Genomic DNA, 25,526 nt, shown 5'->3' with positions numbered 1-25,526 from the left:
TACAAAAACTTGCTGAAGATGAACTCATAAACCAAAATTACAAAATGTATGAGGGAACAATGCACCACGAGTGAAATGAGACTTGCATTACCTTTAGAAAATAAATTAGCAGAGATTAGAAAATAAGTATGTTTAAAATGATGAAAAAAGTTAAGAAATGGAAAACAAATGAACAAGATGATGACGATGATCAACAGGCAGGTGGTAGAGCAAGGAATGAAGAAGAGCAAGAGAGAAGGTGGTTGACTAAGGTCGAGCAAGGCAGAGAAAAGAATTGAGCACCTCTTAGCTCTCTCCCTACTTCATTCCTTCGAGCCTGAGTCAGGCTGAGCTGGGAGGAGAGAAGTTTAAAATTAAATGATAGACTGATGGTTTTAGTAGTAAACTCGTCTGAGTCTTCATAAGAACTAGAAAAGGCTTTATTAACACCCAAGAATGGTCTGAAAAGCTGTGGACTTTGCTAGAGATATTGTTCTAGTGGCAATTAATAAGAAAAATTTAGGGGCCGGCTCCGTGGCCGAGTGGTTAAGTTTGTGCGCTCTGCTGTGGTGGCCCAGGGTTCAGATCCTGGGCACGGACATGGCACTGCTCATCAGGCCATGTTGAGGTGGTGTCCCACATCCCACAACTAGAAGGACCGGCAACTAAGATATACAATTATGTACGGCGGGGGGGTGGGGTGGTTTGGGGAGATAATGCAGAAAAAAAAAAAGGAAAAATTTACAGTTTCATTCCTGTAATGTCTAACACTGTGAAGGAGTTACAAGAGCATGCCTAGAAGTGAATAAGGCAAAACTGAACATAATTTCAAGGAGAAGTGGATACGTTCACTTTACAGTGGGAGATTTTTAGTATACCCCTCTCAGTAATTGATAAATTAGTAAGATTGCAAAATGCCATTAGGAAATTTGACCTAAGTAGACATATATAGAACTCAGCACAAACGGTCTGAAATACACAGGTTTTTCAAGTCCATATGGAATTTAAGATTTAGAAAAACTGGCCATGTACTATGTAGCAAAGCATGTCACCAAATCACCACCACATGGACCACATTCTCTGACCATAAAGCAACCAAATTAGAAACGAACAATGAAAGGATAATGACTTCTCCATATATTTGGATATTTAAAAAACACTTCTCAATAACTCACAGGCCAAAAAAGAAATTATAATAGACTTTAGAAAATTTTTAGAAATTAATAGTTATGAAAATACTATTCAGGGCATTTCAAAACTTGTGGGATGCAGCTAAAACTGCGTTTAGTGGCAAATCTATGGCAAAGACTGAATATTAGTAAATTTAGCATCTAACTCAAAATGGCATAAACCCAAATTAGAAGGAAGATGTAATAATAAGGACAGAACAGTTAACGAATTAGAAAAGAAAGAGAGAGAACTAACACAGCAAAAGCTACTTCTTTAGTAATAATAATATAGAAAAATTGGTTAAGATGGATGAAGAAAAAAAGGCATAAGGCTCAAGTAAATTACCATCTTCCTTACTGATGGGGGTTTGGCTGGAGGACACTCCTTAGGTGAGCAAAGACGAGGGGCTTCCTAATCCTGAACCCCACAATAAGAAACTTTCCCTACCAGTCACAGGCAGCGCTAGAAAATTATGGACTTCTCCACAGGGGGCCTGCCCTGTAAAACTTAGGGCATGAAGAAGCTAGAACTCGTTTGCTGCACTCAGTGGGATCCCGGAGAGACCGGAGGGAGGAGGGGCCAAAGTGACATGACCACGCCCCCCAACCTACCAATCAGGTAAGTTGGTTGAGCTTCAGGAGGCGGGATAAGGAGTCAGTAAGAAGGCAGCAGTACTTAGGCAGAAGCCTCCAGGATCATCCTCGTGGGAACTAGAGGAGTGGGAAAGCAGTGATGCCCCCTCACAAATATTAGTCCATAAAGGGGAACCGAACTACAAACAGAGATTTTAAAAATCATCAAGAGAGACTTACGGACAACTTTATGTCAATTAACGTGAAAACAGCGTAAAAGGCTAATTTCTTGCCCCCAAATCCCGCCACTGCCTTCACACAGTCCACGATAGTTTTACAGGCAAATTCTCTCAAATATTCAAGGGATAAGCCCATTCTCATACATATTGCAGAGAACAGAAAATTTTGTTCCCAACTAATGGTGAGGATAGTAGAAACACAATACTAAAACCAGAAAAAGACAGTATGACAAAGGAAGACGATAGGCCAATCTCACTCGGAAACTTGAATGTAAGTGCAAAAATCTCAAATATCGCGTTATTAAAGCAAATCCAGAAACGTTTTTATTAAAAAAAGTTATCATGAGTGCCTTGGGTTGGTCAGAGAATATAAGCACCAAAAGCCAGTGGGATAATTATCTATTACAACAAATTTCATAGCTTGCCGCTGAGATCTGGCAGATTATTTTGTTTCTGGGACCATATACACAATGGGTGCTCGGAGGCCACTTAATGATTTCAGTGACTTGGGGCAAACAGACCGGCAATTCTGGTTTATTCAAAATACTAATTAAAGTCAATATAACTATATTTTTGAATATTTTAATCTTTAAAGTCTTAAACATTTTAAAATATTCCAAATAGTCAGCGTGACTCATTTAAAGATGGAAGCACCCAGTTAAAGCTGTGTTGGGGGTGTTAGGCAAATCAGAACTATTTAGCTAACTTGTATAATTATTAGGGCTTCCCTTTGCCTCAAAATACTAAATAAGTGCAACTTCTTGTGTTTGTAATACAGCACATGAATATAAACGTGATCGCTGCAGGTGTGGTAACAGTAGATGGACCGTGGCCGACCAGCCTCAGGAGTGCAGAGACCACATCTGTTTTGTCTGTGGCTGAGGCCAGCTCTTAGCCACAGTGCCTAGTACACTGTAGGATATAAACTGATATGTGTTAAATGATTACTTCTAGTTTATTTTAGTGAGGAAGACTGGCCCTGAGCTAACATCTGTGGCCAATCTTCCTCTTTTTCTTTTTTTTCTCCCCAAAGCCCCAGTACTTAGTTGTATATCCCAGTTGTAGGTCATTCTATTTCTTCTATGTGGGATGTCGCCACAGCACGGCTTGATGAGCAGTGCTTAGGTCTGCGCCCAGGATCTGAACTGGTGAACCCTGGCCGCCTAACGAGCACATGAACGTAACCACTCAGCCACGGGACCAGCCCCTAAATGATTACTTCTAAAGTCCTACCTACCTGATGAAAAACGCTAGGTTAAAAAAGGCTCATCGAGATGACCAAGTTGGCCACCAACCTTACCTTATTAATTGTGCAGAAAAGAGTGATTAAGAAAACTGAGGATAAAAAGAATAGATTTTTAAAATGAAATTTTGATTGCATCATCTAGAGCATGGGACAAATTTAATGTTTTTAATAATAAAAAAGATATTAAGATAATACTTCTCCAATTTAGACTGTCATTCACATCGATTATTTTTGTATGTGTGATCACATGTTCTCACCCAATGAATTAGACATAAATGATCAGGAAATCATGGATTTTCTATTTGGGGCAATGTTCCAAGTTTAATAAAATAATATAGGATTCAGAATTGGAAGGAATTTACACCGTCTAGTATAGCCCCTTCATTTTATTTATTTATTTTAACCCCCAAAGTTTAATGACTTGGCTAAGGTCACAAGGTAATGAGTAGAAAAGGGGCTAGAATCCCTGGTCCCACGTTGTTTACTTCAAATAGTTTGTACTCACGCTGTTTGTATTGTCAAAGTAAAAAAGAAAAAAAAATTTAATGGTAGGACAGGACTTGGGGACAAAGCTCTTACCGTAATATCTGCTGAGACCACTAGGTGTCATCTTAGAGCTATTATTACATATCGCTACTGCGCGTCTTCCGCTAATGGGAAAACTCCAGTGGATGGAACCTTTAGAGGTTGGGTGTTCTATGTCAGTTCTACATACATTAAATGAGGTTGATGATAATAGAACTTAATTCATAGAATTTTGAGGATTATATATGAGATACACAAGGATTGCCTGAGGTACCATAAGTAAAACATTTAGCACAGTCCTGGCACATAGGGAGCAAGCTCACAATTTTCAGCTGTTACTACTCATTCATCACCAGGGCATTCTTGTCATCTATTTTGATAAAAGATAAGAGAAATAAAATAATTTTATAATATATATGTCAAAATGACAAATTTTGCTGCAACAGAAGGCTAATAGGCTATTATTATTGTTCACATGAACTTCTCAGCTATACGTATGTTTTAATAATTGGTCACCATGGATGTGCCAGGATCAACTCTATCAAATGAGGGAGCTTTGGAGTCAGGAAAAAAATAAAAACAAAACCGGTAGGCTTTGGTGTCTGACGGATGCAGGTTTGAATCACAGCTCCACCACCTGACGCCTCTCCCACAGAGCTGCATCCGCGAAATGGGGGTGGTTATGTGTGGACACAATTCCATTGCTCTAAGGGGTAGATCAGACAGGCCAAGAAGCGCTCAGGACGGTGCTTAGTAAATCCCAGCTATGCAACCTTGAGCAGCTTACTTAACCTCTGGAAGCCTCCATCCTCATTTGTAAGATGAGGTGAACATGCACTTTTCAGAGTTGTTGTGAGAAGGAAATGAGATACCTTCCTGAAAAAGGGAAAATGTGGTTCCCTTCCTCCCCCTCTCAACTCCGAGTTATCTGCCTCCTCTGGGCTAGGCTGCTCTTCGGACCCACAGACTCCTTGGTAGGTGATGGCTAGAGCTCTGCTGGGGACCCCAGACAAGGCTTTCAACTTAATGGGCTGGACCAGAACCTGGGCCAGGGCCTAAGGACAGTGCATCTTAGGGTGAGCCTGAAGCTCAGAGATCTGTGGGTGTAAGGATGAGGAAACTAAACAAGGAGATGTTTAATGAGTTGAGATGATGTATGTAAAGCATGTGGAACAGTCATGGCCATGTGCATTGTATACTGTCTCAAAATTTTTCTTTTTCTTTTTTTGAGGAAGATTAGCCCTGAGCTAATGTCCACCACCAATCCTCCTCTTTTTGCTGAGGAAGATTGGCCCTGAGCTAACATCTGTGCCTATCTTCCTTGACTTTATATGTGGGATGCCTGCCACAGTGTGGTTTGAATAAGCAGTGGGTAGGTCTGTGTGTGGGATCCTCACTGGCAAACCCTGGGCCACCGAAGTGGAGTGTGCAAACTTAACTGCCGTGCCACCAGGCCAGATCAAAATTTTTCTTACCCTAAACACTTTGCTATTCCAGACTTACGTTTTTTCCAAATTTGAGGACCATTTTTTCAGCATTTATGTGGTCCAGAAAATTAGGATGCTGTTTTCTTCTTCGATAATCCTCTTCAGTAAATGGAATGTCAGAATCATCCTATAAAAGAAAAAAGGACAGACTTGGTGTGTTAGGGCTACATAAAACTTCTAAGCCCAAAGATGCTAGAGTGACCACGTTCCCTTACGCTCAAATAAAGCATTCTAAAAACTACTGCTTATTTTAATAGTGATTTAACGTTCTTTTTTAAAAAATTGAGATATAATTGAAATATAATGTACTCATTTTAGGTGTATAATATAATCGTTTGCTATATGTATACATTATGAAATAACTACCATAATAAGTTTAGTTAACATCCATCATCAACATAATTACTTTGTTTTTCTTGTGATGGGAACTTTTAAGATCTACTCTCTCAACAACTTTCAAATACACAATATAATATTATTCACTGTAGTCACCATGCTGTACATTCCCGAGGACTAATTTATCTTATAAATGGAAGTTTGTAGCTTTTGACCACCTTCACTCTTTCCCCAACCCCCAGACCCCACCTCTGGCAACCACTAATCTGTTCTCTGTATCTATGAATTCTCTTTTTTTCCCCCAAGATTCCACATATAAGTGAGGTCATACAGTATTTGTCTTTCTCCTTCTGACTTATTTCACCTAGCATAATGTCCTCAAGGTCCATCCATGTTGTCACAAATGGCAGGATCTCCTCCTTTTTTATGGCTGATTGACATTCCATTGTATATACCTGCCAGAACTTCTTTATCCATTCACCTGGACACTTATGTTGTTTCATGTCTTGGCTATTGTGTAAATTATGCTGCAATGAGTATGGGGGTGCATATATCTTTTCGAGATAGTAATTTCGTTTTCTTTGGATAAATACCCAGAGGCGGAATTGCTGGATCATATGGTAGTTCTATTTTTAAGTTTTTGAGAAACCTCCATACTGTTTTCCATAGTGGCTGCACCAATTTACAACCCCACCAACAGTGCACAAGAGCTCCCTTTCTCCACATCTTCACCGACACTTGTTGTTTCTTGTCTTTTTGATAACAGCCACTCTAACAGGTGTGAGGTGATAGCTCGTTGCGGTTTTGATTTGCTTTTCCCTGATGATTAGAGATGTCGAACATCTTTTCAGGTAACTGTTGGCTATCTGCGTGTCTTCTCTGGAAAAATGTCTCTCCTGATCCTCTGCCTATTATTTAATTGGATTATTTGGGGATTTTTGCTATTGAGTTGGATGACTTCTTTACTCATTTGGGATATCAACCCCTTACCAGATATACGATTTGAAAATATTTTCTCCTATTCCCTAGGTCGCCTTTTCACTTTGTGGATGGTTTCCTTTGCTGTGCAGAAGGTTTTTAGTTTGACATAGTTTATTTTTGCTTTCACTGCCTGTGTTCTTGGTGTCAAATCCAAAAAGATCATTGCCAAGACCAGTTTGGGCTCAGTTTGCTTCCTTTTCCCTAGAAGGGGGAACCGATAAGCTCAATGGCCAGACGCTGATGACGGATATTACCTTCAGGTTTGAACTTGCGATCATAACTCTTTCTGGTACGGTGAACATCTTTGGGGAATGAGGCATTCGTAGACCTGAAGTGGTGGCACACAGAGGGCCTCATTCTATGTTTGTGCTGACCTGAGGGAGAAAGAGAGGCAGGTCTGCAGCCCCTCAGCCCCTCAGAGGCCCTGGCAGAGTTAGGTGAGTTTAACGACAATTACCAGTCGCCTGTGACGCGCACAAAACTCCCAGAACAGACTATCAGCGAAACTGTTCATCACACGAGGAAAACTAAAATTCCCTTTGGGCTTTCTTCTGCTCCCAGCGTGCTTCTACTACATTTTATTTATTTATAAACTTTTTACCTTGAAATAATTTCAAATTTATAGACAGTTTGTAAAAATAATACAGAGAGGGGGCTGGCCCCGTGGCCGAGTGGTTAAGTCTGTGCGCTCCGCTGCAGGCGGCCCAGTGTTTCGTTGGTTCGAATCCTGGGCACGGACATGGCACTGCTCATCAAACCACGCTGAGGCAGCGTCCCACATGCTACAGCTAGAAGGACCCACAACGAAGAATATACAACTATGTACTGGGGGGCTTTGGGGAGAAAAAGGAAAAAATAAAATCTTTAAAAAAAAAATAATAATAATACAGAGAACTCCTACATATCCCTTACTCAGATGCCCTCACTTTTCACATTTTGCCACATTGTTTTCTCATTCTCTCTCTCTTCATACGTATATTTTAAGGACAAACACAAATTTTAAATAAGAGGCTTAATTCTCCCTGTTGAAAATAAGGATAGAGTTTTCTCCCTCATCAGTTGGTTTTCTTAGAGCATTTACTTTAAAACACTTGTAAGTTCTTTCTCTCTCTCTCTTTGAAATGTGCCTAAGTCCTTTTAGAAGATGAGTAAGTGTCTTGTCTGCTTTACTACTAAGAAATGTCGTCCTCAAGGACCCTGGAGAGATTTCTTTGAGATGTAAATGTCAGAGGAGACAGCACCCCTATCTTCCAGTCCCTGGGGGAGGGTAGGAGCCTCACTTTGGGGGGCTCCTTGCTCCAAGCTGCAAAAGGATCTCCTCTTACAAAGATACGAAAGTTTGCTTTTCCTCTGGATGAAGTCAGTTAGCTAACACACGTGGTCACCCCAATTACTAGGTGGATCTAGGACAAAATACGTGTGACAAATGATGCTGTCAAGTCCTCTTCCTCAGGGACTAGTTTCATGTTTTTCAGGAAAACATGTCTGTCGTGCTTGTATCTGCTTGCCTCTACAAAACGGTGGGATTCCCTTCGATCTTTGCAATCTCCCGGCGGACCACCTGTGATGCGCATGACATCCCCGTTCAACGTTTATTCAGTAAGAAAGCTGTTTTCTTTCTCTACTACCTTGTGGAGAGATTTTCTGAGTTGGGGAAAGATTTTGTTTTTAATTAGATTTCCCCAACACCACACATATTATTATCTATCTTTTCTGAACCATTTGAGAGTAGGTTGCACACATCATACTCCTTTTCTCTTTAATTTTCGGTGTGTATTTCCTGAGCACATTCTCCTAAATAGCCATGGTATGGTAAGAAAATTCAGGAAATACTGATACAGTAATTGTATGCAATCCACAGCCCATGCTCCCATTTTGTCACTTGTCCCAAGTCTGTCCTTTACAGCATTTTTTCCCTCCAACATAGGGTCTCATTCTGGATCATGTATTGCACTGAATTGCCACGTCTTTTCAGTCTTCTTTATGTGGAACAGCGTTTCAGCTTTCTTTGTCTTTTATTGCCATTTTTAAAGAACGAGGACCAATTATTTAACCAAACGTCCTTCAGTTTGGCTTGGGTGAGGTTTCCACCGTGGGTTTCAGGTTTCCATGCAGCAAATCTTGCTTCCTCTATACCCGCATCTGTTTCCTCAGCCCCTTGGATTACTTCAAAGCAAATTTCAGACACAGGATCATTTCATCCATAAATACTTCATTAATTTCATGGCAGTTGAATTTATCAATTTTTTAAAATATTTAGCATTATTGGGTCTTGTTTAAGAAATCCTTCCCTATAAATTCCGTAATTTTTCTTAAAAAGTGAAAATTTTGCTTTTTACATTTAAATGTGTGCTCCATCTGGAACTCTTTTTGTGTGGTTGAGGCAGAGAATTTTGGGGGATGATGGAAAAGTTCTATATCTTGATTGTTGTGCTTACACAAGTGTAGGCATTTTTCAAAACTTATAGATTGTACAGTAAGAAGGGTTAATTTTACTGTATGTAAATGATACCTTAATTAACCCGATTTTAAATCATCATGAGCCATTAGGGAAATGCAAATTCAAACCACAGTCAGAGGATGGGGACATTCCAAAAAGACACAGGAGCTCAACACAGGAGCCATTTCCCCATATTTTATTTGGGGAACCATCTCTTCTCTACTCTCAGTCCACCTAGTTTAGGGGGCTCATCATCCTTGCTTCTAGAAGTGGGTATATGATCCCAGGTCTGGTGCATCAGAGCTCTGCAATCGCCTGGCCACAGTGACTGGTGCAGTGTTAGGCCCATGACCTAAGACCTGGATGAATAGCATATTCCAGTCTTAGGAGGGGACTTGGCCAAAGTGGAAAAGACAATTAAAGCTCTAAGGATGTAAGCCTGGGAGCTGCTGGGGCCCAGGAGGAGGGGAGAGCTTACCTGAGAATGAAGCCTTCTCAGAGGAGAAAAGAAGCAATAGAAAAGACAGACTAGGTGAGCTCTGAGGACATTGTCTAAGCCTCTAGATTCAGCTGTGCCTGAAGTCCATTATTTGACTCATCAATTACGTGAGTCAATAAATTCCTATCTTGCTTAAGTCAGCATGATTTAGTTTATAACTGAATGAGTGGGGACAGTTAATCAGGTCAGCAAAATGGTCAGCCAGTCAAGTGACCAATGATTGTTATGTAGCCGACACTTTACGAGACACTCTGAAGGAAAGAACTATAACAGAAATAAAATGACTAGCCTGCTCCTTGAGATGACGGCAACTAAATGGAGTAGGTAAGTGACTTTACAAGAAAAAGACATGAAATCACTGGTCCTTGTCCTCAAAGATCCACCAAGGGAGAGATAATTAAACAAACAAATGGCATTTGATGCAAAAAGTGTGATAAATCCCTAAACATTTCCTTATTATAAATAACGTATTCCATCAATTCCAACATGTGCATTTTTTTTCACATTTTAATATCTCTGAAATTAGGATGTGTCTTGTAATCAATGGCTTTCTACAACTGTTGTCACCCAGGAAGCACTGCTGGTGTCTGGGTGACCTCGAGCACAACAGTTCATGTTGTCATCCCTTCGCACTGAGTTAGGCACTACACATGTTGATCTAAGTGCCTTTTTGATTGTCTTTTAAAAGATTATAGTGTGAGTCAGCACTGAGGTGAAAAGGTGGTTCACGGGCACGGAGGCACCCGAGCAGAGAAAATCTATCAGCAGAGAAAATAAGCAACGTTAGAAGAATCACTGTGAGTCCATATTTCCTTGCAAAGTCATAATCATGTGCTTTACAGGAAACCAAAGTACCTACAAATAAATGACGACTCAGGTTTTAGACGGAGTCATCGCGTGGAAACAGAGCGTAGGTGTGATTCTGAGGCGCTGGACTCTGAATAGGAAGAAGTTTGGGGAATACCATAGTCACTGTTTTGCTTATATCTTCCTTTTAATGTGTCCACAAGAATGTCTACGACAAAAAGATAGGTCTAAATAAGTCTAAAAGAGAGCTCTCAATACATTTAAAATACGAAGTGTAAGTGATCAGTAAGCGTCCTTATGGTTTAGTAGGCAGCATTTTCTTTTTCTTTTCAGTGGCATATAAAACAAAGGGGCCCCTTAGGATGGAGCATGCTTAGAGTCGATGAACAACGCTGCTGAGCGCTTCTTACGGGACAGGTCCGGGAACGCAGGAATACACGGTTCACCGGACAAAGTTCTCTCTGCCTGCAGGTTGCAAGGACTCGAGGGCAAAACGCTGCCTAAAGGAAAAGCGGGCGCATTACTTACGGGGTCCGTGGATTTGGATCGCGCCCAAGTCATCACGGTGGACAATAAAATAAACACCTTTCGCCTTTCAAAATGGCTGACTTCTTCATTGAGTGCTGTGGGGCCAAAAAGCAGAGCGGTTATTCGGACCCGTGCCGAACGTGTTTTCGAAATCTCGGAAACTGTCAGCTCCCAGTGGGACGTGGAGTTACTCCTTCTTCCGGGAGCACCTAGCAGGGCGGCGTCACCCCTGACGCTTCCCTGTCCCCTCCCCATCACTGTTCTCGGCTTTCTCCCTGCAGCCGCCTGACCTCAGCTCCAAACTTGACCCCCTTGCCATCGCCTGCCCTGCAGCAGTGTGCTTCCACTTTTGGGGAGGGCTAGTGACAGTAATAATTATAGCTGACGCGGATTGGAACGATTCGTGGACTTTATGAAATTCTTACCATTATGAGACAGGGACTACTATGATCTCTGTTTTACAGATAAGGGAACTGAGGCACAGTTTGTGCAGAATCATGGAAGGAAGTTGCGGGGCAGAGAGGCCGATGGAGGCAGCCTGGTTGCAAAGCCTGTGCTCCCCCCACGCGCGGCAGGGCCAGCTGCCTGGAGAGTGGAGCAGGAGGCCCCATCAAGGTTGGGATGGGGGCCGTGGAAGCACCAGATCAGAAGGTAAGGCCCTCCTATGATTTCCCATAAAGCAGTCCTATTTGGCTTAAACTGTCGTGGAAGGAAGTAATTTGGGGTCTGCCCACCCTTCCCACTCGGCCTGGCCCGGGGAGAGCGCCCGGGCCGGCCGTGCGGGCTGTGGGCCATGCGGAGGGCTTGGGTAAGGCGGGGACGCTGGATGCGAACCATCTGTAGGGACGGGGATGTAGGATAGCGGCGGACAGAGAGGGGAGCATTTGGTTTCCAAAGGGTTCCTCGCTTTCCGCAGGGCTCGCCACGCCGTTCGTTAAGCATTGCATCTCCTCGGACGCTTCGGCACGGGGTTCCACTGAAATATGTCTCATGACGTATAATTTTCCAGGAAAAAGAGTCTAAAGTGAGGTCTAATTAAATTGTCAGAGGATCTAAGTGACACAGTTGTCACGGTACATTTTTAGTCTCGTGAACTGATTTCTTAAACAAGCAAAAGAATAAAATGCTGATATCCTGAATCTAATAGATGCGCGACTTTCCACCCTAAGATGAGAAAGGATTATCTCACTAACTCGAAGAACACTATGTCCACATATTCAGCCCAAAGTCAAATGTTAATTTTAGCTTCTATTTTTAGTCTCTTAACAAAAATTGCCTCTTCAGTTGAATTTTGTTCTTTTACCCTGTCTGCTCAGCTGTGCCTCAGACTGTCCTGCTTTGTGACGGGTGGCACTCTTAGAGGTCCTGGAACTGGGCTGCCCTTCTTTACTTAGGATCATTTTAATGGGTCTGCAGTGATCTGCTTGTTCACTTTCGAACAAGCACATTTCATCCATATACACAAATGTTTCCTTTCATTTCTAATACTGCATTCCTTTCTCCTATGTCATCTTGTCTTCCTTTGACACTCTCTGTGAAAGGTAGGAGAATTCTTTTAATATAAAGTATTTCATAATTAAATATTTAATAAATAATTAAATGTAATAATATTTACGTATTTGTAATTCTTTTAATATAAAACATGTAAAAATAATTTAATAAAACATTATTAATAAGTAAGGCATAGCCATAGGAAAAACAAAAACCCCCAAATCTAAGAATGTGCGTCAGATAAAATGACAAAGGTCCTACCCCTGTTTGCCATGGCCCCACCAAGCCTGTGCCCTCCAGGCGACCCCGATGTCAGACCCAAGGCCTCTGACTATACTTTCTTGCAGAGACAAAGACTCTAGATCTCAAAAATGAGGTAACACAGCTAAAACCTTTCCACTAAATAGAGAAGTAAAATGTTCTTTTTTTTTTTTTTTGAGGATAATTAGCCCTGAGCTAACATCTGCTGCCAATCCTCTTTTTGCTGAGGAAGACTGGCCCTGAGCTAACATCTGTGCCCATCTTCCTCTACTTTATATGTGGGACACCTACCACAGCATGGCTTGATAAGTGGTGCCATGTCTGCACCCGGGATCCTAACCAGTGAACCCCAGGCCACGGAAGTGGAACGTGTGAACTTAACCGCTGCGCCACCGGGCCGGCCCCCTAAAATGTTCTTAATTATTTAAAGCTCGTTATTAGAATGAAGAAGGAAGCAGTAAAACATACTCTACATTTAAAGCTCATGAAAAGGAAGGCAGTCTCAAAGTTTGAGAAAGGATCATGTCCCCTTGAGGGGCTGTGGGGTGCTCCTGTGAGGGGCTGAGGCTCCCCTGTGACAACAGGAAGTCAGCGGTTAATGTCTGGGATGCACAGTCAAAGGACATCAGGGCAAGCATGTTTATGTGTTAAAAAGGAACAAGTGGATGAAATGTGGTTCCTTTTGGGGATTAGGGATGAGATAGAAAGGAAAGGCAGGAAATGGGTGCTTTTCATTCTGAGCCCTACTATGCTTCTTAATTTGCAAAACATATCCAGATTTTATTTCAGGAAAAAACTTAAAATTAAAAAAAAATGTTGCAAGTATACGTTATATAGAAAAATCAATCTTCAAAGCCTGGCACAAAATAACAACTCAGTAAACATTGGCTCTGATTATTATTTTAGGCGGTACAGTTATTTTAGAAGGTGCAATTATACATCATCTGTAAATACTTGCAAAGGGACAAAATGCAGAAAGTGGGCTTTCAAAAAGCTCTGTTGCCAAAGATGACACAATGTTCATAGTTTTGATTTATATCTCACTAAAGGAAGTTTAGGCACAAAGTTATAGATGAGAAATCAAACATTCTAAGCTCCTGAGAAGTCCCACACCTCCACGGACAGTGCTTTCCCAGCATTATTCCCTCAATATGGTACCGTCATTCCTGAGGCCCCATTCCATTTCTCTGAATTTAAGCCAAAATATAGCTTTGCTGTTGATCCTATTCAGGGGTTGGCAAAGTACTGACTGTTTTTGTAAATAAAGTTTTATTGGAACCCAGTCCATTCATTTACATATGTCTATGGCCGCCATCTTGACACAGTGGAAGAGTGGTTGGCTCAAAAGCCAAAAATATTTACTATCTGGCCCTTTACATAAAGAGTTCTCTGACCCCTGATCTAATTTGCCTAAAACAAAGATATTGAAGTCTAAAAAATATTGAAATGTAAGGTGCTCTGTGTCTTTTTGGCTGTCTCCTCTAGAATGATGATTCAAGTAAGCTAATTTGCTTTCTCCTTTGCATCTGACCTAGTAAGGAGATGACTCACAAAGAGTCATCGTGCTGTAGCTCACTCCTGGGTCTACCGGTGCCCCAAGAGTATGATCTCTTTCTTATTTGTCTTTGTATTTTCCCAGTACATTCAAGCCCACCTCCTTAAGCAGTGCATGTGGAATGAGTAAGGTTGAATTTTGGAAGTTAATGTTTCATTTCTTTCAATGATTGAGAATATTCCATTCTTTGGAAGAATTCTATTCTATTGTTAAGGTAATTAAGCAAGGTGGCCTTTAGACTGAGGTGGTTTTATGCCCTTTGCAGCCTAGCTAAGCAAACCAAAATCTAAGTCTGTAAATGCCTCAAGGTTAAGAAATCAAAGCTTAGGGACCACCCATCACAAACAGCGACTGGGCTCTTTCACATAAGGGAAACCCTAAGCTACAGCCAATCAAATAGTTTCTTTGCCTTGCTTCCGGCTTTTCTCTATAAAAGTTTTTCCCCTGGCTCTTGTAGGTGGGGCATCCTAGCTATTTCCAGTGTGGCACTGCCCGATTCAAATCGACTTTTGCTCCAATAAATTCATAAAAATTTTAATAGGCCCCGGTTTATGTTTTAACGCCAACCACAGGCATCTTCCTTAGCCTGATTGCATTTCGTGTCTTAAGTCAGTCTCAGATCAGTTTTTTCCATGCTCCTAATTTGCTGAGCGTTCATTAAATGACTCTTAGGCAAAGTAAATTGCACAAAACCAGTGTCCCTGGAGATGAAAGAGTGCCCCTCACTGACCCGAGACTGCCCAGACAGCTTCCTCCACTTGTTGCGAGTTCTCGGTGATGTTGTAAATGATGACGTCACACTCCAGCAGGCGCAGGAGGAGGTCTTCCCGAGAGAGGGCCTGAGAAAGAAAAGTGACAGCCATTTGTTGCAAGAAGCTAACAAAGTAACCTTAATGTTTAGACGGAATGGCAATTTCCAAATTAGATGTGCTGCCTTCAAGAGTCTCAGGAGAACCAGTTGCAGAAGCATTTCTCTTTAAAATGAAATTCTGGCTCTCTTCTGTGTGTAGTTTTCAAGTAACAAAGAAGTTTATGAAAATAGCTGGGAACAGATGATTTAAAAGTGGCATAAGGATCGTAGATACTATTTCTGCGTGTTGCTTAAACCCCGATTCAGAAGGGAAGGATTAGAACACACTGGAAGAAAATGTGTGAGGCATTTAAAACGAACTCAAACTCTAGGCAAGATTATTGGAGCAATTAGATACCATGAATCACTCAGATGTGCCGACGAGCGATGAATGTGGATTGCTTCAGAAGCCTCAAGACAGAATGAATCCGTTCTCTTTCTAGATGGAAGGTACCTTATTACACTTGACAGTTGGGAATATTTTAAAAAATACAAAAACTTTTAATGGTTAAAAATACAAAGTTTTTACATTAGATAAAAGTAACTTCGGTGATCGTTGTGTTTTACCTACTTATTCTTTGCTGCGTGGATGCCAGCAACATTTCCCAATAGTGCGATACCCTGGGTGGGTATTGAGATGACCAGAAAAGGACCCTGCATTTCCAAAGCAGGGTTTGCATTTGTCGTTTATCCCATGGTGCTGAGGATCAGATATTCCCCACCAATCCTTGACCAGTTGCAGTAAAGCAGAACATTTCAGGACAAACTTGGTCTCTTACCACACAATTTAGTTGGAGAAAAAAATGAAAGTAGATGCTTTTTCCTTATGAAACAAGAGGACTACCTTGGCGAGGTCAGTGCACCCATGTTAAATTTAACAGCGTGGACTGTTGGCTTCTCCAGCCCTTTTGCATCCAGCTGTATTTGTTTCCTGGGGCTGTTGTGACAAGTAGCCCCCACTGGGCAGCTTAAACAACAGAAATTTATGGCTCCCAGTTCTGGAGGCTAAGAGTCCAAGATCAAGGTGTCAGCAGGGTGGGTTCCTCCCGAAAGCTGTGAGGGAGACTGCCCTCCATGCCTCTCTCCTAGCTTCTGGGAGTTTGCTGGTGATCTTTGGCGTTCCTTGGCTTATTGACGCATCACTCTGATCTCTGTCTTCATATGACGTTCTTTCTGTGTGCATGTCTGGGTCCAAATTTCCACTTTTTATAAGGACATCAGTCATATCGGGTGAGGGGCCCACCCTAACGACCTCCTTTTAACTTGATTTCCTCTGTAAAGACCCTATCTCCAAATAAGGTCGCATTCTGACGTACTGGGCGTTAGGTCTTTAACATATAACTTTTTTGAGGGGACACAATTTAATGCATAATACCATCCACTCAGTGTCTTTTCTGGACCGAATGTGCAAGAGGGAAGACACTGGAAATGCTGATCCAAACGTCGACTTTTACTTTGTCAATAGCATGGCAATGTGAGAGGACTCTACCTGCCCAGTACACCCAGAACTGATCGAGCTTCAGGAATGACACATGAAAGAAAGGACACTGGAGGAATGGGAGAAATCGAAGAGATGGGTTCCAGACGCGGTCCAAGAGAAAGAAGATGAAGCATCTGTGATTCCAGACTGTAAGAGCACGTGAGAATGGTGTCCAAGGAAACACACGCACACCTGTTAAATCATAGTTGGACGGGGTTAGGATGAAACAGCCATGTTTTCAAGAGAATAGTCCTCTCCAGGTGTTGAGTGACCACTTTCATGCATTCATTTGTTCACCCGACATCCGTGGGTGAACATCTGTGGGTTCAACAAACATCTGTAGGCACTGTTTTTGACCCTAAGAATAGAGGCAAAAATAAATAATATATGGTTGCTGATGCTAAGGAGCCGTAGGTGTGTGTGTGTTATTGGGAAAACTTTTAGCAAATAGTTATAGTCTAATGTAGGCAAGGATACAACTAAGCACGTATGATGCTTTTGTACAAATGAGAAAAAGGCGGCCTGCTCTTGGGGAAAAATTGTAAGAAGGAACACACTCTGGGGCACAGTATAGCCCGTAGAACAGGTCACTTTTCAGTCCTCATTAGCCAGGCACTGTTGTGCAGTGTGCACCCTGTATGGCCTTACATGGCAGCCCCCAATTTGGAAATAGCTACCATGGAGGTAGATTTCAGGTTCAGTGGACCAGGAGGAATATGTGCTTGTGGCTCATAGGAGTTGACATTTGAGCTAGGTTAGAAGAGTGAATATGAGCTTACTCAGCAGAGCCTGGGATGCTCAGGGAACGGCAGGCAGTTGGCTGAGCTGGGCAGAGGCACATTTCACAACCTGGACCAGCCTGATGTCTTCCATCCTTCATTCTCTCTCCCCTTTCATGCCACCCTCGCTTCTTCCTCTTGGCTCCCCAGAACCCATGCTCTAGCTATGCCGTTTCTTTCTATTCCAAAGCACACTGTATGGTTTCCTAGTGTCCCCCACCTCGTGTGGCATTTCCTTGCTCCCTTATCTGCTTGGCAAGCTCTGCTCAGCCTTGGGTGCTAGCCTCCATCCCAACGTCTCCAGCAGACCCAGCCTCCCAAAGGAGGGCCATCTGCAGGACTGTGCTGATGGGGGCTCTGGAATCTCCAGACCAGAGCTGCAGAGGGGGCCTTGACGGGTGTGGTAGGGAGGCGCTTGAAGCTCCGCCGCCTGGCTCTCCAGATAAGACTGAAAACTCACGTCCCGCCCTTTCAGAGTGCTGTGTGCACATGCTGTCGTCATGTTTACCGTGCTGTCCTGGAGCGACTAGCATGAGTCGCAGAGTCCCTGCTGGGCTGCGAGCTCCGTGTTCATCTGCGGATCTTTAGGGTGCTGAGTGCACACTCAGTGATGCAAATTCAGGTACAAATAGCGAGAGAAGCTGGAGATCTGAACCAATGCACATGGCGGCGAGAACAGAAGGAGGCTCTGCTTAGCGATTAGAGAGGCAGGTTGAGCATCCTTTTTTTTTTTTTTTAAAGATTTTTTTTTTATTTTTTTCCTTTTTCTCCCCAAAGCCCCCCAGTACATAGTTGTATATTCTTCGTTGTGGGTCCTTCTAGTTGTGGCATGTGGGATGCCGCCTCAGCATGGTTTGATGAGCAGTGCCATGTCCGCGCCCAGGATTCGAACCAACGAAACACTGGGCCGCCTGCAGCGGAGCGCGCAAACCCAACCACTCGGCCACGGGGCCAGCCCCAGGTTGAGCATCCTTTGACCAAGAGAGTATGCGAGGCAGCGGGGAGCCAAGAGCTTTCAGCCCTGGTGGGGTGAGCACGTGACGAATGGTATAAAGGACTGTTGAGTGTCTACAAACGTCCATTTCCTCTTCCTCTTGTCCAATAGAACCCTAATTTTGTTCAGACACTCCCCTTCTCAGCCTCTGGGAAATTAACTCCATCCTCTAGCATAAGGGATGGGCCTTATTGATCTAAGGGCAAGTGCTTGGTTCAGGAATGGGCATGTGGCTCAATTTAAGACAGCGAGATTCAAGATGTTTGCAGGAGGCTGCTGGAATGTTTATCCTCCTTTCTCTGAGATGTTCTGAAAGTCTCTTCATCGGGGTGTTGCTCTGTATGAATGTAAGGCCCTGGACTGTGCTGCTGGCCTGAGGATCAAGTCACCCTCAGAGGAAGGCAGAGCCCAGGAAGGGGCAGGAAAAGGAGCTGCTGCCCCTGGATCATGCCAGCCCTGAAGCTGGCTCTCCCTTGAGACCACCAGCCGTATAAGCTGATGAATTTCTTTATTAAACCAGTTTCCATTGCTTTTTTTTTCTTTTACTTGCAGCATCAAACGGCCCCAATTGATATAGTCAGCAAGGTCCTTAATAAAAATTAGGAGTGCAAAGGGCAGAGTGGTTTTGTAGAGTACTGTAATAAACTTAATTGGGGGGATGTTGATTTAGAGATGCCTGCAGGACATCCGGGTGGGTGGGCCAGGAGGCTGTTGGGTTTGTGAATCCACAGAGCTGAAGACAGATTTGAAAGGCACTGGCTTGTATGCGGGAGCTGAAGCCAGAGGACTGGATAAGATTTAGGAAGAACAACTATTACGAGGAAGGAGGGAGCTCTGGGGAAAAAAAGGAGCTGGTGCAAGAATCCAGGAAGGAGCGCATGGACGCATCAGGGAGATCAGGGGCAATGGCTGCAGAAGGAGGAAGGAGAGTTTCTCCTGGGAAGCCGGGTAGGACAGGCCCTTGGGAATTAGGAGCTCACTGGTGTCATTGGTCAGGGTCTTGCCTGTGAAGTGGTGGGGACAGAGCCTGCCAGCACCGGACAGATTAGGGCCTGGGGATGCAGGAGTGCGGCCTACAAATGTGGCTGGTCCCTCTCTGAAGTTCAGTGGTAGCAGGAGCCAGGGGGAGAGACAGAGGCTGGCAGCCGGCAGAGTGGCCAAATTAAGTGTTTTTACAGTGGGAAAGATTTGAGCGTATGCATAGGTGGAAAGAAAGAAGCCAGTGTCGAATGAAGATCCAGAAGGGTGTGAAAGAGGGTAAGTGGTGAAGAAAGTTCCCGAAGGTGGCGGGAGGGGACGCATTCATTCATTTCACAAATGTTTATTGAGGGCCACTTTCTGCCAGTTGCTGTGCTAAATGCGGAATGCAGGGACAGAAGGGGAATAAATGGGGCGGACCCCTGCTCTCAAGGAGCTGATCAGTTACGGTCGGAGGGACCCGCAATAGACAGACGATAACAATGGCTGTGAAAAGAGTTATGATCTAGGAAGGTAAAGGATGCTATGGGAGCACAAGAAAAGAGCTCAGAATCCAAACTAGGAGTGGGGAAGTGGGAATCACGGAGGGCTTCCTGGAAGAGGTGACCTCCTGAGTTAAATCTTGAAGGATGAACAGGGCTGGCTGGGGGAGGGAAGAGGAAAGGCTATTCCTGTATGTGCAAAGCTGTTTCGTGGGGCCTGGAGAGTAGCAGGCAGGGCGATGGGAGGGGTTGGCCTGGGAGGGAGCCCCCTCTTGGAGCTATTTAAAGGTCTCAGGACAAGGACTGTGTAGAATTTGTCACATGGAGGGAGCAGCGCTTCTCAATAAGACAGCCTGTGATGATATGTTATTCCTGAGTGACCTATTACTAAAGGAGATGTCTCCTTCACAGATGGCACCCACCGTGGCCCAGACTGGTGCTAGGGTGATGCAGGGCAGAATATATTTTAAACACAGTATAGAGAATTCTCTGAGTCTGAAAGTTCAAAGGAGATGTGTCCTTTCCAAGAACATTGCATGTAAATTCTGTCCTTCAGGCAAACACGTAAAGTGGAGACCACAGTGGTTGATCTCCATCAGAGGAGAAGGTCCTCTCCCCGTCCGCACCCCACCCCCGTCCCCGCCTCCCGGCTCCCCTGCATCCCGGTCCCTCGTCATCCCCTCCCCTCGCCCCCCCACAGAAGAGAGGGGAGGAGAAGCAGAGTAACGACACACTGTAAGACGTTGGAGCGGAAGGCGAGTCTTCCGTTTGTCTGTCTACTCCTAGCAAGCCCCCCGTACTTACACTGTACGTCTCCACCGCGAAGGTGGGCCGCGGGTTTTCGGGCTTGGAGAGCGTGCCCACGATCTGGAACGTGCCTTCCTTCAGTTTGACTGAGGAGGGTTCCTGCATAGCTGACTTGCTTTCATCTTCCTCTTCCTCTTCTTCTGTAATTTCTTCAAGTGAAGCCCCGACTACACAGTTCGATAGAAACTGCAAGAAAACAGAAATTTCCCCACTACTAAGAACAACTTAGAGGGAGGGCAGTCGGTGGATGAGGATTCTGGAGATGAACCTTTATTGAAGGCTTGCTGGAGGTGCCCACGTGCGGAGCAAAGGCCTTGCACACGGGGATCTCATTGAATGGATCTTAGCCCCACAGCAACACGGTGAAGTGGGTACTATTATGATTCCCCTTGTCATAGATGAGGAACTGAGGCTCAGAGAGCTTAAAGAACTTGTCAAGGATACGATCCTGCTCTGGCAACAGGCAGAGCTCGGCTATAGCCGCCACTTCTCTAATAGAAATGCAGAAACGTAATGTGGGCCGCTCAGATGGTTTAAATTTGCTAGTAGCCACGTGAACGTAAGGAAAAAGAAACAGGTGCAATTAATTAATGTTTTATTTAACCCAATATATCCAAAATATTAGCGAGTTAACACGTAATCAACATAAAAATTATTAGTGAGATATTTTATATATTTTTTTCATACTAAACCAGTGGAATTCGAGGTGCATTTCTATGCTTACGGCACGTCTCCATTTGGGCTCGCCACATTTAAATATGTGGCCAGTGGCTGCCTCAGTGAATAATGAAACAGAATGAAGTTGGCAAAGTTATGTTTCTTTTTTTATGAAAGTTTTCCTTGGGAGTAGTTCACGCAGTATTAAAGAGTTTCATATATATATACTTTTTATACAGAAATAAAAATAATTTATCTTAATTTATATATTAAACGTAATGTGTTTAATAACATAAAATAATCATGACATTATCACACCTTGGGGAGTAAAAATGTACCAAAACCAACCAAACATAAAGTCCCACCTCATTTATTTTGATAAAAAACAGTCCAAGTTAGGATGCAAGGTTGTCGGGTTCACTCTCTTATTGGAATATATTTCTCTCAAGTAGGTCATCTGTGTTTTCATTTCTCTCTCAAACATACGTGTTCAATTTTATTATCCCATTTCACAGACAAAGAAATTGGTGCCCAGCAGTAAGTAACTTCCCAAGACCGCATGGGCAGGGACCTTCTGATACCCAAGGCTGCACACGTGCCACACCCCACCACGCTACTCCCTCCCAGGGACCTGGGCAAGAAGGGGCTGAGGTGGCATTGCCCAACTGGGCTGTAAGCCTGAAGACAAGAAATGTGGCTTCTATTTCTTTTTTATGATTTGTTGGGCCCCAGGGCAGACCGCCCCCAAATCTGCCACAATGGCATATTGATTATTTTGTATTAAAGTTGCTTGAGGGGCCAGCCCAGTGGCGCAGCGCTTAAGTGCGCATGTTCCACTTCGGTGGCCTGGGGTTCACTGGTTCGGATCCCGGGTGCGGACATGGCACTGCTTGGCATGCCATGCTGTGGCAGGCGTCCCACATATAAAGTGGGCATGGATGTTAGCTCAGGGCCAGTCTTCCTCAGCAAAAAGAGGAGGATTGGCAGCAGTTAGCTCAGGGCTAATCTTCCTCAAAAAGGAAAAAAAAAGTTGCTTGAGAAGCAGCCAAGGCAAAAAGGGCATTTTGACTCTTCTCTCTCTGCTCCCCCTGAAAGCAGGAAATAAATCTCGCATATGAAAGACACCCTCCTCACACCAGGATAGAGAAACATCCTTATCACCAGAGCAAAGAAGCCTGTATAGAGAAATCTTGCTCCTTTTTTTTTTTTTTTTACTAATTTACTACCTCAAACCCAAATTCTGCTTAAATTTCTTACTAATTAAGCACCCAAACCTAAGTTTCTTTGTCCTTTTAAATCCTCACAAATTTATTATTTCTTTATGTAAAAAGGTATAAAAGCTGCCTGCTTTGGTCATTTCTCTGAGAGTCATTTTTATGATCTCCCATGCATACATATTAAATTGGTTTTTCTCCTAGTGATCGGTCTTGAGGTTTTTTATTAGTCCAGCCAGAAGAACTCAAGAGGGGTAGGAGGAAAATTCGCCCCCCACCCCGACAGCTTCAATTCCCACTCCCATGTGGCTTAGTACATATCACAGCAATTACTTGGAATTTGAGAAAGAGAGGTCCTGGTTAGTGAAGGAATAACTAGAAAATTCATTATTGAAAAACTTTTGAGAAAGATCTCTGATACCAAAAGAAAAAGTTTTAGTATAAAAATAGTATGTTGTCAGAAATAATCAGAGACCAAACGGGGGTAAAGTAAAAAGTTCAGTTCTCTTCTCTCCCTCCTTCCTAACGTCAGTCATGTCACCTCGCTTTTCAAATACTGCAGCGGCTTTCATTGGATTTAGCATATAAACCCAACTCCTGACCCGCACAGTCTGGGCCTTTGTGCTTGACTCTGCTTCGTTAATTAATGCAACAAGTATCGATAAAGTGTTAATGTTGACCAGGTGCGAGGCACTGATCGTTGCTGAGCAGGGCCACACGCTGACTTTCATGGGCATTTTCCACCATAAAAAATATTAAAAATTCTATTTTATGACTGTCTTGCTATAAAGACACACAATCTTTGACTCTAAAATTTCATTTGCTTCTTTCTGACTTCAAAAGAAATTAGAACATTTTTGTGGGCCCCAGTCTCATGGGCCCCGGGCACTGTGCCTGCTGCACCAATGAAGTCAGCCCTGGAGCCTCCGGTTCCCTGCACCCTTGCCACTCTGACCTCTGAAAACACCAACCTGACTCTCACCTCAGAACCTTGGCCTCTGCTGTGCCTCCTGAGAACCAGTTCCTCCAGCTTCATCCTCATCGCATGTATGTCAGACTCCTTTCAAGAGAGCCCCTTCATGCGACTCTAAAGCAGTTGTTCCCACCCACCGGTCAACATCCACGCTCTCTTTCCTTCAGCGTACTTATCACACATTGAAATATCTCATTTATTCTAAAAATTATTTATTGTCTGTCTCCTTCTGGAGAGGCAGGGTCCTTGAGGGCAGAAACCTGTTTTGGTCTTATTCACTGTGTAGTTCTCTGTGCCTGCCATTTAGTAGGTGTTCATGACTGAATGAACCCCATCCTCCAGAGGGGATAATAGTTAAGTTTCTTGGGTATGCTTTGAGACATTTTCTGCATATAGATATTTTCTGTGTGATTGATCCATCTATCTTCTCTACATCTGTATCAAACTTTTTGAGACACAAATAAGTTCATAGTACACCTGTCTTTTTAATGTTTCCATTCTTCAAAAAAAAACCCACCTTGTTATTGTTTTAGTTTTGTGTGTGTCCTTTTCCCTTCTTTCCCCCCTTTTCTGGTAATGGAGAAGATATATCACGTGTCTTTAGTCCCTTCTACTAGATATATATCATATATAATATCACAAATATTGTTTATCACATCTAATTACATGCTATATATAAAATATACTATTTTTACATATAAATTATATATCTAAACCTGTATATTTTTGACTGATCAACTTTAGGTGGTGTACTGGGTTGAATAGTGTTCTCCTGCTCCCCCCAGCCCCCAAATTCCTGCCCACCTGGAACCTGTGAATGTGACCATATTTGGAAACAGAGTCTTTGCACATCAAGTGAAAATGAGTTCATAGTGGATTGGGGCAGGCTCTAATCCAGTGGCTAGTGTCCTTATAAGAAGAAGGAAGTCTGGACACAGAGACACTCAGGGGAGAATACTCTGTGAAGATGGAGGCAGAGATTGGAGTGGTGAGTCTATAAGCCAAGGGATGCTAAGAATTGCCAGCAACCACCAGAAGCTAGGAGAGAAGCATGGAACAGATTCTCCCCTGCAGCCTCTGGTAGGAACCAACCCTGCCAACATCTTGATTTTGGACCTCTGGCCTCTAGAAGAGGGAGAGAATAAATTCCGTTGGTGGTGGTAATTTGTTACCACAGCCCTAGGAAACCAATACAGAGGGTATGCACTGTAGCCTCATCCTATTTTAGGCAGCTTGTGTTGTCCGAAAGTGTGATCATTATAGCCTCGCAGAAATATGCCCAGGGTGGGGCTAGACTTCTGCGTAGCTCCAGGGGGCAGAATGAAGATCAGCGACTCCTACTCAGGGGAATGATAAAATTATGACTTTCTTTTGACTACTGAGCATTTTAAGATGAAGGGTGCCAGCGTCCTCTTTTTGAATATCTTCATTTTCGAGGGCTAAAGATGGAGAAGGGTGAGGAAGCTTAAGGGGAGTCAGGGCCCAAAACAGTGCCGGGCACATAGACGCTGAGACCGCATGTTGAAGGGGTGGATGAAGGAAAAACGCTCGGTGGGGGATAGAACCGCTGGATTTATCTGTCAGTTGCCTGCTTCAGATGCGGTGGCAGAGGGGAAGGAGAACCTAGTTAGGAGGCCAGAGACCCGGGCTCTACGTCCAGGTCCAGGTCCTGTCCCCAACTCGCTGTGTGATCTCTGGCAAGCCCCTGTCTCCCTCTGAGCCTCAGTTTCCCCTCATTAACGGAAGAGGAGCGGGGGCTGCACCGGCGATCTGCAAACACCTGGGCTTCCACGTGGGGCGCTTCTGTACCCTGGGTGCGGACTGGGGTCCAGGGAGCATAGGCCGTGCGCAGGACCAGGGACGCTCCCTTAGGGGAGGCCCTGACACCGCCCAGTGGCGCAGGCTCCCGCTGGTTCCGGGGGCCGGGCGCGGGGGACTGGGAGCTGGGGTCCTGCTCTGACCCGCCGCCGCTCACCTTGCCGATGTTTCCGCTGCTGTATGTGTCCAGCAGGTTTATAAAGACCCTCTGGATCCGCGGAACTTTCTCCGTCGGGGCAGCAACTTTGTTCGCCATGGTGGTAGCCGCGCTGGTTGCTAAGGAGAAAGCGTCGCTTTGGTTGCCAAGGAGGTGGGGTCGGGGCCCGGGGCCCGCCGGGACGGGAGGCTCTCTGGGGGCGGGGCCTAGGGCGTTGGGCG

At 43.9% G+C, this 25,526-nt stretch overlaps 1 protein-coding gene across 4 annotated transcripts in view; it reads right to left on the bottom strand.

Moving 5' to 3' along the window:
• The window catches only part of AK7 (adenylate kinase 7), a 61,197-nt gene extending 35,736 nt beyond the window's left edge, over positions 1 to 25,461 (bottom strand). For all 4 annotated transcript variants that reach the window (XR_011504765.1, XR_011504764.1, XM_014843455.3 and 1 more), the window contains exons 1-5: positions 25,306 to 25,461; positions 20,484 to 20,672; positions 14,847 to 14,955; positions 10,810 to 10,904; positions 5,235 to 5,345 (exon numbers count right to left, since the gene is read on the bottom strand). Coding sequence is in view for 2 of the 4 variants with exons in the window: in XM_014843455.3 (XP_014698941.2) it covers positions 5,235 to 5,345; positions 10,810 to 10,904; positions 14,847 to 14,955; positions 20,484 to 20,672; positions 25,306 to 25,404 (603 nt within the window). In the remaining 2 variants the exon portion in view is untranslated. The remainder of the gene's footprint in view (positions 1 to 5,234; positions 5,346 to 10,809; positions 10,905 to 14,846; positions 14,956 to 20,483; positions 20,673 to 25,305) is intronic.
• Positions 25,462 to 25,526: the final 65 nt, after the last annotated feature.

The sequence above is a fragment of the Equus asinus genome, chromosome 7, assembly GCF_041296235.1.
Source record: "Equus asinus isolate D_3611 breed Donkey chromosome 7, EquAss-T2T_v2, whole genome shotgun sequence".
Taxonomy (NCBI): Eukaryota; Metazoa; Chordata; class Mammalia; order Perissodactyla; family Equidae; genus Equus; species Equus asinus.
The sequence above is the reverse complement of the archived record's forward strand: the minus strand, read 5'-3'. Positions and strand labels throughout refer to the sequence as shown.